Source organism: Homalodisca vitripennis, chromosome 2 (assembly GCF_021130785.1).
Source record: "Homalodisca vitripennis isolate AUS2020 chromosome 2, UT_GWSS_2.1, whole genome shotgun sequence".
Classification (NCBI taxonomy): Eukaryota; Metazoa; Arthropoda; class Insecta; order Hemiptera; family Cicadellidae; genus Homalodisca; species Homalodisca vitripennis.
In genome coordinates, this window is record NC_060208.1 from 23,263,415 (window position 1) to 23,279,291 (window position 15,877).

The 15,877-nt window shown below is 32.8% G+C and overlaps 1 protein-coding gene across 1 annotated transcript; it reads right to left on the minus strand.

Annotated features, from left to right (window-relative positions):
• Positions 1 to 38: 38 nt before the first annotated feature.
• On the minus strand, positions 39 to 15,259 carry LOC124353701 (G patch domain-containing protein 1). Its single transcript, XM_046803671.1, is given in 11 exon segments — positions 39 to 780; positions 1,097 to 1,322; positions 3,031 to 3,337; positions 3,849 to 3,978; positions 6,027 to 6,208; positions 7,880 to 8,048; positions 9,326 to 9,376; positions 9,378 to 9,708; positions 11,437 to 11,591; positions 12,648 to 12,868; positions 15,019 to 15,259. Coding segments are annotated over 11 exon segments (2,529 nt in total). The 5' UTR covers positions 15,086 to 15,259; the 3' UTR covers positions 39 to 90.
• Between the last annotated feature and the right edge of the window lie 618 nt (positions 15,260 to 15,877).

Genomic DNA, 15,877 nt, shown 5'->3' on the forward strand with positions numbered 1-15,877 from the left:
GGACAGTCTTAATGAAGGAGTTTAACAATAAAACTACATAACAAAATATCACATTTAATTTATAAAATTTACACAGAGTACTTTTTAGCTCTACCTACTCTTTTTTTTCTTGCGCTTGTGCTTCTTCTCTTTATGCCTTTTACTTTTCCTGTGGGATTTTTTGCTTTTCTTCTTAGAAGATCGAATGTGTGACTGTTCACTGTCACTGGATCTCTCCAACTCTACCCAGTCGTCTTCACTTTCACTTGATGCATCTCTTCTTATATCACTTTGTCTGCTTTGGAGTTTTGTGATGCTGCTTGGCAATGCTGGGCCATACATATTACTCTCATGCATTTGTGACTGTGAGTTTTCTAGGTTTGCATCATCTCTAACATTTACGGTAACTGTAGATTCACCTGTTTTGAGAGATCTGGACTGGTCTTTCTTTCCTAGAGCAGCAAGGTCTATATTGGAGAAGATTCCTCTTGGAGGCGAACTGTCCCTAATGTTATTAACTTCCTCTTTTTTATCTTGTTCCATTACCGATTTCTTCTTCTGGGAGGTGAGTTGGACCAGGTCCAGATTGGCAAAGATGCCACGAGGAGGGGATGTATTCCTCAGGACATTGACCTCTGCTGCTGAGGGTTGCTTGGAGGGTTCCTGTCTTAGTGTCTTTAAGGGTTGTTCCTGGGATGCAGGCTTTTCAAGTTTTTCCTCTTCACCATCTGATTCGTCACTACTACTCAGGAAAATTGCTTTGAACAAATCCATTTTATTGGTGGACTCAACCAATTGTTCCTGGAACATATAATTAAATTTTACACATCAAATTTGTTTTGCAAGCTAAAGTTCAGTAGCAACAGATTCTTGAAACTGTGTTACCGTATCAGTACCAATTAACTTATTTTATGGTTAAGAAATTATAATTTCTGCTTTTAATCAACGGAGTGTAATGATGGTCTTGTCATGTGATATTGTAGCACAGAATATGTATTTAAGACTGATCTAACATAAGTTGGTCCATTTAATTAAGAGTTAGAGTTTAGCCTTTAAGCGATGAAATGTCACAGTAACGTTAGCAATACCACACTACAGAGCAACAAGTAATACATACCATATCTTTGTCTTGGGACACTATTGCTTCAGTATTGCTCTGTGTCACGGATGTGAAGGGGGGAGGAGTGGGTGACACTTCTATGTCTGATTTCGATGTATCCACTTCCATTTTCTGTGTGGATGTTTGTTCACTCGAAGCGGATGGATTGTTGAATGGAGCAGCATCCAGAAAGTTGAAGATGGAAAACTTGGGTCGAGATGTCTTGGGGTTGGTTCCACTGGACCTGTTGGGAGGGATGTGTAAGTTCAAAATGGATAAAATCAATAGTACCAAAGTATTAAATATTCAATACCAAAGTATTAATATTCAGTACCAAAGTATTAAATATTCAGTACCAAAGTATTAATATTCAGTACCAAAGTATTAAATATTCAGTACCAAAGTATTAATATTCAGTACCAAAGTATTAATATTCAGTACCAAAGTATTAAATATTTAGTACCAAAGTATGCCACACACTCTCTCTTCAATTAAACACTAAATATTGTTTTTTACTGCTTCACACTATCATCAGAGACTAGATCATAGTTTTTAAAAGTTTAGGTTGGGATGGTGTTTGGGGCCTATAATTAAAATTGCATTTACACACAAAGAAACAGATAGACATTTTTAAGTGACTTCATACAGATGTGGTTTATGCCATTAACTATTTAACCCTTTGACCAGTTTGACCATTAATGTATGATCAACTTTCAATAAGTTGTTGTTGAAAAACTCTAGCATCTGTATAATAATACAGATTTGATGCCTTTGTATGCAACCACACAAACAAACAATCAAGTAGGTACAATTTTCCCATTGGCAACACTTATTGTAAAATCCAGATGATGCAAAGTAATGAATTTTTGCCAGGAGTCAGCTGTTATAACACGATGATGGCAGCAAACGCCTTATGCCACGTACAGTGCGAGTAGTCGGTTTCACTCAGTACAGAACAGCAATGAGGTGTTAAAAGTATGTAATGTAAGTACTTGTGTCAAATATTCAAAAACTTTTTTGTACGTACAACAGTAGAAATAACACAATATTTAGATCTCATCAAGAAAAAGTTTCATAGCATTCAAACAGTTGATATGTGAGATTTATATGAAGAGGAATAATTTGTCAAATGGTGCACAATCCAAGTTTTTGTACACTATTTTCAGATTTTGTGCAAATTTCTTATATTACACAGTGAATAAAATAAAGTTACTTCTTAATTTACAAAATATTTGTTTTCATTCAACTTTTTGAGTGCAAAGTACGGAAAATCTAACAAAATTTTCTTGACTTATTATTATAGCTAATGCAAAAAGAGGAATTCTACTTTTTCTTCTATATGATAATACAAACATTATATTGTGATGTAAAATTTGATTTACACATCACATATGATGTGTAAATGATTTAACTGATAGATAAATTAAATGCAATATGATGTAAAAGTAATGATTTGGAGCTTGGTGTTTTTAGATGAAATTGGGTTAATGGGATGGTGAGATTTTAATTTAAAACACTATATACTTTCTAAAAACTGTAAATTTGATCATATGCAATACTTGACATACACTTGGAAATATGGACATTTTCAACAAATTAATCGGTAAATTAGACAAGTTCTTATATTTCATATAAAGAATAGAGACTGAAAATATCTACCCTAAAACATTATCCAATAACAACTTAACTATTTATGAATCATGTTTATGAGTCAAGTGGTAAACACAAAGTGGCACCATTACATAATTAAAACATAATGTTTTCAAGACCTTGACTTTAAAATATCAGTAAAAAGTGAACCCATATTAATTAGTGACTCTTAATGAATAGAAATAAATAAATGTAAATGTATCCATAAATACAACTGTTGGTCATGAAAAAATATTTTGATGAAGAATTGTTTTTCTCTATATTCTTCGTATTTGGGGCAAAGACACAAGATCGCTACTGACCTGACACCTGGTTGTGGAATGTTGAACCGTTTGCACAGTATGCTGTGAGGTTGCCACTCGCTCAGTCTTCGAGTTAGCTTGCCGAACATCTTGCATTTGGCAGCGTTTTTCACATCCTGATCTATGTCGTTTGAGCGCTCTACTGGCACCAAGGGGTCGGTACTGTCCGGCTGACCGGCACTGACGAACCGGTCACTGAAGGCAGCACTAAGAGGCCGGTACAATCGTGCCGCTTGCTCAAACTCTGCTCTCTCACGTTCTCGTTCCCACTCTGTCATGGTGAAAGGCTGCAGTCTTTTCAGTTCATCTGGAATTGTGAACACTTTGGTTTAGAGGCTACTTTTTCAGGTGACAAAATAGTTTCTCACATACAGAGAATACTACTTGACCCAAAATTTTCAGAAATTAGACAATAACAAAAATCACAAGTTGAAAATAGAGGCGTTCAAAGAAATATGTTCTGCTTTGTGGCTAATTACTTTCTCCCACATGCACTAAGGAAAGTATTAAGATGGCACAGAACATCAGTTTTGAATTGTTAGTGGAAATATCTATTACAGTTCTCCAAGGAAAAATTATATTATGGTAAGATTTCCATCAGTTTATATATGTGTGTCATCCTATTCATCTGTTCACCTAATGCTACAGGTAGAGATCGCCAAAGTGTAATTTATAAATTTGTTTAGACAATTGTTTTAAAAGTATCTTTTACTCAAACTGTACTAATCCTATCTTGTGATCAGATGAGCTTACTGGCAATGCCAATGTGTTATAGTGAGAAAAGTGTATAGTTCAGATTTAATTTAAATTCAACTCACCAGGCTGCCCCTGCTTTGACAGGGTGAGGAACTGTTCGTACCTCACTTGTTTATCTGGATCGGCCACAAATGGGCGAAATGTTGTTGAGGACCTTTCAACTTCCACTGGCTTTGGTTTGTCTTGGGCCACCTGGAAATGTCAATAGCAGATTAGAAAATGCTCCACAGTTAAAGATAAAATACAATTTAATCTCCTTTATTAAATAAAGATTATATTAAGAAAACAGGTGTTAGTGTTTCATAAAGTATGGAAAAATTAATGTACTGTGAGAAAGTTCCAAATTTAAAAGTTAAAGATTGACTGGTCACTTTGATCACACTATCAAGCCAGTTACTGTCGCACTGTCCCCAGAAGGTTTCACTTTCCATTAATTTATATCTCCCAATAGCACTCACATTGGGTTCAGGAAAAAAGGATGTAACTTCACCTCAGCAACTCAACGATGTCCAAGAGTGGTGGAAATGTTGAGACAAAGGGGGTAGAGCAACTATTTGATCGATAAATAATCTTTTTTGCTGCAGAAGATGATTGTTAGAGTGTGGCTCTTTTCGAAAAGCTTAGGTTTTAGCAAGTCTAGACATGATTGAACATACCCCTTCCCATTTTGACTCATAGGCTGATAGAGGCCCATTACTTCCTTGCTATGGATGTACCTTATGGGATCCGGACAGGAGACTGGTGATTCTGCTCAATATCATGTCAGTGTTCATAAAAGAAGACAATCTGCGAAGGACAAATAATCCTGAGCCCAACTTTGCAGCTACATTTTCTATGTGAGAATGATAATTTAGGTTTCTATCTATTTAGATCCCTAAGAATTTTACAAACTGATCAGATTCAACCACAACATCTCCAATATGTAGGCTCAATATATTGATTGATCGAGGTGATACTTTAAAATCGATTAAGCTGGTCTTTTCTGTATTAACAAAACTGTTACTATAAAACCTCTGAAGGATGTTTGACTGAACGAAAGCATCCATCTCCACGACATTATGACATTTATCATTGATTACCAGGGAATTGTCATCTGCAAACAGATATAATTCAGAATCTGTATTCTAATATCAAATACAAAATGAATAGTAAAGGCCCCAATATGGAGCCTTGGACCACACCAGCTCTGATAAAAGTGGTAAGTTTTGTCTATGATAATAATTTTCTTGAACAGAACTTTTTGGCATTGCATCTTCATTTCATGAATCCTGATTTTTAATTTTAATTTCTAATAAAACAATAGTTTTTTCCTTTTTAATCACCAAGATTTCAAGTTGTGAATTATAGTCTTAACTTTTTTATTTCATCATAAGAATACTTAAGGTCCTCGGTCAATGTTTTTATAACTTCATTTACGTTTTCTAGTTCTTGAACCAATTCATCAGTAAAACCTTTTGTTGTTTCCTTTTCCAATATACAGTTTTCTCCTATAGGAGGACATACATTCAAATTCATTTAATATTTGATTGGCATATTGTTCTAAAATCTTCATCACTCAATGTAATACATTTTAAATGATACCACTTGGAACAATTTTTTTAATTCTAACACTTAACAGCTTTACTGCATTTACTGACATTTTCTCTACAATGTCCAGAAGGAAATCTGTTTTTACACATTTTGTTTAGTTTTGATTTTAATTTAATTTAAACATCACTTGATTTTAAACTTTATTTTTCAAATGACGAATCCCATTGATCGATTCTAGGATCCAAATCTTTGTTAAAGATTCGGTGGATTCCAGATTCGGCTTCAACACATCACAAATTTAGACATTATTTTAAATTTAAATAACTTAAAAGTTTTGTTTTCCAAATGAAAACACATTAAAGTGCTTATAAAACTCCTTTAACTGTGCTAACATTTAAAATAGTTAAAGCTCTCATTTGAATAATGTATTAAAATACATTGCTAAATTTATAATTTGGCTTGATAGCATTATGTTATAACAGATGTATGAGACTTGTCCATATTATTAATTTTCATTAAAATTTTCTATGGCTATCTAATTTTTTCTCAATTTTAGTGTTATTCTGATCAAATTTTTTAGATATTTAAATACATGTCACTCTTTGTTTTACAAACACATAAGCCGTACTGGATGTGTGATTGAATAAGATTATCCAATAAATTCCAAGTGTATAACACAAATATTTAAAAACAAATCTAGTAAATCTTACCTCTGCAGTCAGCTCATTGACCATGACCGCCCTCTCATTGGCTGACAATCTGGCAGTGTCCGAGGAACTGGGGCCGCTATTGAACCTGCTCACTCTGGACTGGTGGTGGGGAGTGAACCCGGGCGGAAGTGTGGGAGGAGCATATCGTTTGCGCACCACTGGTACCGAACACACAACAAAACCTGGAAAGAATGATTGCTATAATATGATTGTCACTCTGACTTTATTCACACTATTTAAAGCTAACCTAACAACACAGTGCATAGCTTATGCTGGATTATTACAATGTATCAAAAAAGTGTGATTATAAAAAAAGACCAGTAAAAAAATGAATAATGAAGAAACAACCAAAATACGTACAACCCAACTGATGACTGCCCCAGAACAACCATGGAAGGTCAGTACGAAGTCAATAGTACTGTACAAGTTAAAGTTTTTCCACTTGCCAATTTACATAGTATTGTTAAATCTAGCTACTGAAATAACTTCGAATACCAGCACCATCATGTACGCAAGTTTTTATTAAATACTTTCTTTGGTTTTTAAGTTCATTGGATACTTTTGGTTGCTATAATGCTACAAACGTGAAAATGTATATAAAAATAAAAGACCAAAACCCTAAAGCACGACTTAGTTACAAACAGATTTTTCTAGGTATTACTTCATAATATTTATTAGTAGATTAAAATATTATCATTAAAAAGAAAGCAAAATCTTTTCAACATGTTTATATTTTATGATATTATAAATGTTTCTCTTAATGGTTCCAATAATCATTATTTTAGGGGGAAATTTCATATCAGCAAGGAAGCTATAAAATAAGAAGTGTATCAAGAAAACATGATTAGTGAACAATAACATAGCATGTCACTAGTAGCAAAGAAAAGGGAAACAAGGCCACGAGTTATGAGGAATAATATATGTGGTGGCCACCACATGTTTTTTTTTTTAATTTTTGACACTGTCGAATTTTAATATTTGACAATCTTACGTGTTTTGTTGATTCGTAATGTTGTAAGTAACTTTTGTATGTTGTGTGACAATAAAGGACTTAGAAAACAAAATCTTTGAGAGTATGAAAATTGTGCATTGTGCATTGTCTACGATATATTGTGAGTGTTTCATTTTGGCCACTATCCTAAATAAAATATCCAAAATATGTTATGGATATTTTGGCTTATCCAGAACTCATGGGGAAACATTTATCACACAGATCAAATTTGGCTATTGTGAATAATATATTTATATCATAGTAAAATTAGTGAAATAAACAAAACAAATTGATATGGGTGTTTTTTTGTTGGTTTTTGCACTGTAACAGGTGATGCAAAGATGTAGACAAAACTGTAAATCGTTCATGAAATTTATAGAGAACAATAATGATAATCTAATATATATGAATAGCATAGTGTTCCTCCTAATACTGCCTATATCATCGGCTAAATTATGAATGCAAGTTAGATCGTCTCAAATGTTTGCAAGAGTGCCGTTTGGTAGTTTAACAGTAAAACATGCAATATTAAAACCTTTGCACTTGTACTGTAATAACTATGGATTAATTACATTTTCAAGGGTTACCATTTTGAATTATATGAACAAAATACTAAATTGTTTTTTCTGGAGACTCTGAGAGCCTACAGTAGTAATTACTACGGTAATCAATTAAAAGGTTTCAAAAAAATAGTGTTAGTAAAACTTACAAAATCTTGATTAGCAATGTAACTCAACTTATTGAGTTTTTTATTATTATAACAAAGATTTTAATTAAATTAGATGTTGTATCCAACAATGTACAGCAAGTCCACCAACATTTTTGTAATATCCTGTGATACAAAACTAAATAGTAAACCTACCCTCCAAAACATCTGAAGCAGGAGAAGGAAGTGCAAGTCTTGAGTTCCGTTCTTGTTTTCTCTTGTCTGCTAACATTCTTGGGGTATCCAGTGCAAAGTCATACTGGCTCATATCTTCTGTAGCGTAAATGTCCTCATCTTCGCCCTCAAAGGCTCCAACACCAAATGCCTGTATGACATTGTAGTGTTAAGGATTCATACAATTACGTATGTTATCAATAGCCTATTTTAAGAGAGAAAGTGTTTCCTACCTTTAGGAATATTTAATTGCTTACGAAATGAGATAACATTTTTAAGCTGATACAACTGTATGAATCAATCAAGCTTTATTTGTTGGTCACAATATTTTAACAATGTATGACAAAGGTCAAAAGATTTTACATTAGGCTACATTATTTTTAGACATAGCCATTTAAGCCTAAAAATTCTCCAACACTGTAGATACATGTCTTTAATAATATTTTTTTAATACGTTACTTGACTAATTTCAAAGGTAAAAACCTGAATGTTACATGGTAAAACATTATAAAATTTAATACCCAGATACTGAAAGCTCTTCTGGGTCAAGCTGTATATACACCTATTATTGATTAGTCTATGTTTGTTCTTACAACAAAAAAATGATTATGTACAACAGTATGATCCTGAAAACTACCTATATTATTTTTCACAAACAACAAAACAGATCAAATATGCATAGATGGCAGTGTAAGAACTTCAAGTTTGATAAAATGTGGTTTACAATGTTCACGGGAAGGAATATTACAAATAATTCTGACAGCCTGTTTTTGTAATATAAAGAGGAGGAGAATAATATAATAATTTAGCAGGAGGAGAATTTCCCCATAAAGAAATTCTATAACTTAAATAGCATATTACACACTTAACAAATCATCAACAGATACATTATTTTTCAACTCTTAACAAAAACAAACCTTGGCCACTCAAGTAGCAACATGTTCAGTATGATAATCCATCTTAAATTATCTTGAATATAGATACCCAGAAACTTGGTGGATTTAAAATTATCTACCTTATTACAAATAATATAAATTGTCTATCTCATAAAATTTGATTTATATTTTATTTTTTAATGCGGCTCCAACTTCCTCTTACAGCTCAGACATCACACACTGACCAATGATGTTTAAGAGTTTGCTGTACTTGTGGTGGTCATCTTGATTTTAGCCCCAGTGTCTGATACATTTGACAGCGGTGGTCTAGCTAAAATTCCAAATGTCTGTTATATCGGACGTCTCTAGATTTTAATGTTGCTGGCCTCTCTGCTCACTGAACTATTAATTAATTAACATTTCAGAATGCACTTGGAATAAGATTGCTTGAAGACGGGGCTTAGAGTCACATATGAGTACATATTCATTTATTTCATATAAAAAACGGTTTTCCAAAACTCAATGAACATAAAAACACGGTAAGGGGTATTACCTGTCCTCGAATGGAGACCTTCTTTTTCTTTTCCTCCATGACCAGAGAGGGGCCCGGTCGGTTCAAACAGGTTGACATGAGACAGCACAGGCCGTCGGTCCAGGCCACTGTAGCCTAGGCCGTAACTGTTGTCCTTTGGCTTGACAACATACGGCTCTAAATCATCAGGCGCAAACGTCACATCTTGGTTGAAAGTTTCATCTCCCGATTCTTCTGAATCACTATCATTTGTTTGATCTTGGCCGGGCAAGGCGCACCCATACACTTTCGCCTGCGACTGGAACTTCCTTACAGCTGACTTTTCTGACTTCAGTAGTCTTGGGCCGACGCCTTGACCTGGTTTCCAGCCCATTTTCATCAGCAATTTGATTCCTACAGTCTCTCTGTAACAGAGTTATAGAAAGTTTAAAATTTCAGATATTGCCATCGTCCTATGCTACAAGAATAGAACACAAGTTTCTAGGAGCTCGCCAAGTAAAAAAAAAATTATAACAGAAAATATTGCACATCAAAAAAAAGTCAAGCATGTACTTGAAATTCATAGTTGTGTGAAGAATCACAATCCACGATAGGAGAATACCGGCAGACTATAAATAACATTCTATACACCAAGGAATGAGAACAACCGAGATAACAATTAGTTTCGGTATATTCCGAAGCCTGCAATACATCTGGATCAATAAACCGGATGACGGAGGTAGGAGGGAGAAGGAACAATAACTTCGGCCATACATTTCTATTCTAGATCTCAAAGTCATTGTGTGTAATTATTAACTGAGCTTTTATTTTAATTACAATTTGTTCAGTTTCATAGTTAATTCTTTTCTAATATAGGTAGCCAAAGTGGCCTAACTACAAAAGATTGATCTGCTAGTTTTATATTCATACATAACTGGCCCAAATTAGTTTACGTTTACGTGTGATAATTTTCAAACCAACAATGCATGATGACTAGTTTTTTAGAACTTTACCACTAGACCTCTTCCTGTATTGTTTTTGTTTTAATTTCAAATTGAGTGGTCATTTTGTCACACCTGTACGTAATATCTATTAACAAATAAATTTGTTTTTAATCATGCCTAATACAATTTTTATTGATGTAAAGCATAACATTTTTTTTATTAACATATTTATTTTTTTAAATATAACGTTTTATTTCAAAACATGAGTTGTAGAGGGCATTATTACTAATCCACAGTTTTCACATAATTTAAGATTTAGAGCACACTGTATTTTGGCAACAACAAATTTTAACAATAAATACATCAAATGAAAGAAATTTTGAATGATATATACCATTTTTCTGTATTTTACCTAAAAAAAACTTCAGATCAAAATTGTAAAAACTATTGCTTTGTAAAAGAGTGTTTGAATATATACAATCATTAAGTTCCAATCTTAATTTATTGGTTAAAACATGATATAATTTATAATAATAATGAAATAAGATACTAAGCAAACGAAGAACCACCAGGTTGAGTGAAGCAAGTGCTGAACTTTGGACTTTAAAACACGTTCAATCACAGCTTACACAAATTTACAGTTTCTGAGGTCAAGAAATAAAACACTGTTTTTAGTCAAAGTATTATATGAGGGGGTACAAAAAAAAAAACCCGGAATAACATTGCAGTGAGTGGAGCTTGTGTAGTGTATGTGCAACTCATAGCCAGTTCAGTGCCGCCTCTATTGTCAATCTGGCCTGTTCCACTTATGTGCACTGATTGTTTTTGCTAGTGCTATTTTGTTCTTGTTTAGTTTTTTATGATGACAATTTTAAGTGAACAACGTTCAGCTGTAAAAATTTTGCTTTCTACTCGGTATAAATGCTGTTTAAACTGTTCAGTCCATCATTTACCATCATAAGTCAAATTCTGCATGAACTTCAGTTCACATGTGTTTTAGAAAAATTGATTTCTTGTATTTATTTTGGTTTAGCTCTAACTCTTTGAACATCTGCATGCTGGCATTTTATGTAATTAACATGGATGTCCGTATAATCAGATTCGGATAATCTTATGAAGATATTTTTGACATTTGTAAATACAAATGTTGCCAAGGATTAAAACTAGCACTGAAAGTTGGATGTTTTTATTAATATCCATGTTACTGACCTGATAGGTTCCAAGAGTGTCCTTAACACAGGCATCCCTGGGATGGGACCATCAGAGAACTGAGTCATCTGTCGCTTCCTACTTGTGCCCTCGCTACTCCTGTAGTCTCCAGTTGGTCTGAGAACTTTCGGAGCAATCCCATGCTCTTCCATGTCCTAAGCACAGGAAACATATATGTTTTTATCTCATAAATGACCCAATTAAAAGTCACGTGGATTGAGGATGTCTCACTGGTCAGCTGCGAGACAATATGATGAGCTTGTCTTCCAAGAGTAATATTAATTTAAAACAAATATTCTTACAATTGGCTGATAAGGAAAAGTGAAAACAAAGTATAGGAATCATGTCCACTTGTCAAGTATGAAAACTAAGGAAAGTGTTTAATTTACCAAAGAAGTAAATTAAAATGTAAAATACAAGCATATTTAACATATTTATACCTTACTGAACCAAATTGAATAAAATCTCCAGTAGTTCATGTAGCTCATGTTTATAATTTATTTTATTTTTAAGCAACTTTAGGAATCAACTAGGCTTTTTTTTGTTTAGAAGTAGACCATACAGAATCACTTATTTATGGTTTGTATTACTTAATAGAATGTATTACTATTCTTCACACAATTATATATTTATATTGCTGGTAGAGGAAGCAAAAAAGAAAGTTTATGAAATCACTGGTGTTCACAATACTAATTACTTTCAATTTCACCAATTTTCCATATGCAATAGGGTTAACACATTTCATAATGTATACTCCAAGTGAATACATATGTGAAGGAGAAGGCATACTCTAGAGCACAGATTGACTTAACATATACTTGTGCACAAAATTAGGATGAATCAAGGATGCAGAATGAGTGAAAATTTTTAAATGGTGCTAATGTTTAATAGAAGCTTCATTATCCAATTAAGATACAGAAAATGTTTTCATTCACCAACTTCTACTTACTTAAAATTCGAGCTTAGGTAACATAATTTCCATAAATTATACATTTTTGAAAAAATACGCATTTTCCCTAGAGGTAAGTGTGACTGCCTTGGTCATTTTTTGTTATGATTTTTCTGATTGGACAAGAAAAAAAGAGAATGTACTAGCTCGATTAAAGAGAAGCTCATTCCACCTGTTCCCTAAGTCTCCGAGGACGGAAGTTTATGTAAACATGTTAAAACTCTCCAAAAAACAAAAACAAAATAAAAAGAGCTCTACAGACCTCTTCATCCATGAAGTCCTGCGGTCTCTGGACTTTTGACTGAGACTTGGCGGAACGTGAAGACGTAAACTGAGAAGGCTTCCAGCCCTCCAGTGAGCCCACAGTATTGAAGAATCCAGCAGAGAAGCCTCCAGTAAAGGCTCCATGAAATCTTCGCCGTCCATACTTGTCTTTGGCAACTTGATCCTCAATAGTCAGAGGTCGTTTCTTGGGTATCGTATCTGCCAACAAACCCTTCACTGTTAGTCTACATTAGAATGCAATCTAGTAATCCAATATATTTGATGGAAAATGAGAAGCTGCATACTTTTAATATGACTCAGGAGTACTGCTTTGAGAGTATGTACTGCTATACAACTTGAGAATTGTTTCAGCTGCTAAAATTTGTGGGCACTGAAGTTCTAAAAATTATCTTATTTTAGAAAGATAGAAATTGCTACTCATATGAAGTTAGGTAAGAATGTCTATTGTCTATTTAAAATGACTGTCTAATTTCAAAAATATTATTAATACACATACAAAGGTTTTAAAAATTGTTATTGGTTATTAAAGGAAAAATTACAAACCGTCTGTATACTTTAATGTTTAAATATTGAAAAAGTATAAACTTTACAAGAAAAACTATAAAGCATAATGATGTAAATACATAAAAAATATTTACAATGAAACATTTCACATAGTTCTACAACAAAAAATAAGTTGTAAATGAGTTTGAGATTTAATATTGTTCAGGCTTGAGGCAAACTCAAGGTGGTCTTTTTATAGAAACACGTTTTCTGATACATTTTTACCTAAGATTCATTACACTCTTAAAGCTCTTCTCTTATTGGAAATTAGGCTACCTATATATATTATTGAAGAGTTTGTTTAAATTAATATACTAAGATTCATTGTTCTGATATATCTGCCTCCTGTCTTCCTGAATGGAAATACTAGCGGGTATATCCACTATTTATTTGTTATTATTAGAACATTTTTTGTGTGAATGTACTCTGTTATAAGGTACTCCTCAGTGCAAGAGAACAAAAACAACACATATTAGTGAACATTTGCTTTTAACTCAAACATTAAAAATGAAATGTTATCAGTCTATCACTCTCAACAACTCTGGTGATGGATGGATTTTCCTAGCCTACTGAATAAAATGATGCTGTCTGAATTAAAACTTGTAGCCTAATATACCTAAAATGTATAATTTAAGTACAGTACGCCATAAAGTTAACAGCTGGTTCAACATAATACAGTAAATAAAATAATTTATTTGCAACAAGAAGGTAAAAATCACAAACTATTAACATAGTAACAAAGGCGAGTCTGAAAATATATTGTACAATTCTTTCTCACCAAATATTACTGTCACATACAACCTGAGTAATGCAAAATATTAAACATGATATAACCAACTAATCAATAGAATGATTCATCCATACTCAATTCCTAGCATTAGCCTATTTCGACAAAACTTTATTGTTACAATATTAGATACAGTACTGCTATTTCATGGCGACGTTTGACTATTGCGTTACCAGTAGTGATTTTTGTCTGTGTTAAGAAGGAAGAAAGTTTTTGATGCAATGCTTTTAATTTTTTGGGTTAATTTGAGAACTAGCTGACTAAAAAGTGATTGGGGAGATTTCAATAAGCGGCCTACACTCGTTATTCGATTGTTATTATTGAACGATTTATTATATTATCCAACTTCGATATTACATCATAATAATACGCTACATGAATTATAATACATTAACAACAAGAATAATACATTACAAGTTTTAATTAGATAAACTAACAATAGCGTAAAAAATTACAAAACTGCACTAGCCTAGATCTAAATACAAGAAAAAATACAGTATTTGCAACTTAGCCGGATGGCAGTAAACAAACGCTTAAGGATTCTTCCCATGGGTTTTACTAGGAGGAAAACCCACATCTTGAAGCCATTTGAACAAATCTCATCACTTTTAAAAGATATCTCATGTTATTTACTCATATCCATCACAATTTTCAAGTTCTCCAAAATTAATTTACTTCATGTAGTTCATTTTTAACATTAAAAACTATTGTAATTAATACATGAAATCATATGTTAAATACATTGTAATATTGAAGTATTCATTGGATAAAATGAATCGAAATACTCGATAAAAACAACCGAGAATAGCAAGTGTAGGTCGAGAATAGCAAGTGTAGGTCGCTTAATAGTCTACCAAATGTTTTTAGGTTATTGGATCAATTTCACTCCATCACATTTGTAGGTCACATACAAAAGATGTGAAAATTTAATAATAGATAGATCTAAGACTCTATGTTACTTCATAAAAGGTTAAAAGTGAGATCTATACATTAAAAAACACAAAATTAAACAATTTACCTTCATCAATCGGGTCCAAAGGTGTTCCATAAACAACAAAATCTTCATCGTCGCTCTCACCACTCATCACAATAAAATGTAATAAAAAGCACAGAAAATTAGTTTCAAATAATTACTTTCTAATCTAACGCATTCACATCAATTTTAAAGGTTTTGTTTGGCTATTTTGTAACAGTTACGCAGCACAGGGATTGAGGTTATGTTTACTAAAACTCATCATTGAATTGTTTAAAGTGTTCTGCTGATCATAGACCACCAATGATGCCAGCTGTGACTGAGACAGAGTCCGTTGATTCTTTACTAAGATTGTAAATGATGTGAATAATATATTAACTGCGATTTATGTAACAGTTTCTGAACTAATATCTATAGTTACAATTTATTTTCAGAGTGGAACTTTCTGCTCTACACACATTAGTGCGTGATGTTTCATTATTAATTAGTTTCCATGATCATATTTAAATGAGATTTATAGGTCAATCAATCAAATCAAATCAATCAATTAATCAATTACTGTCGTCATAATATGACAACAGTAAATTATATGTCTAAATATTATGTCTACAATCTATGACATAGTAAGATTGCGGTAAAATATTAAAAACTTGACTTTATATAAATCATAAAGTTCTTCAATTCTTAAATTTCAACAATTTATGATAATGTTAAGATAATATATATATGTGTGTAAGACTTATGTAATTATTAGTAATATAAAATTCATAGAAATCAATGTACAGATAGTTGCTGGAAAGGAAGTCTTGTATTACAATTCGAGACAAACATCCTCCGGATGTAAGTAGATACGCACATCCGCCCAGACGCCGATGGGTGAACAAACAGGAAATGCTTGCTTAAG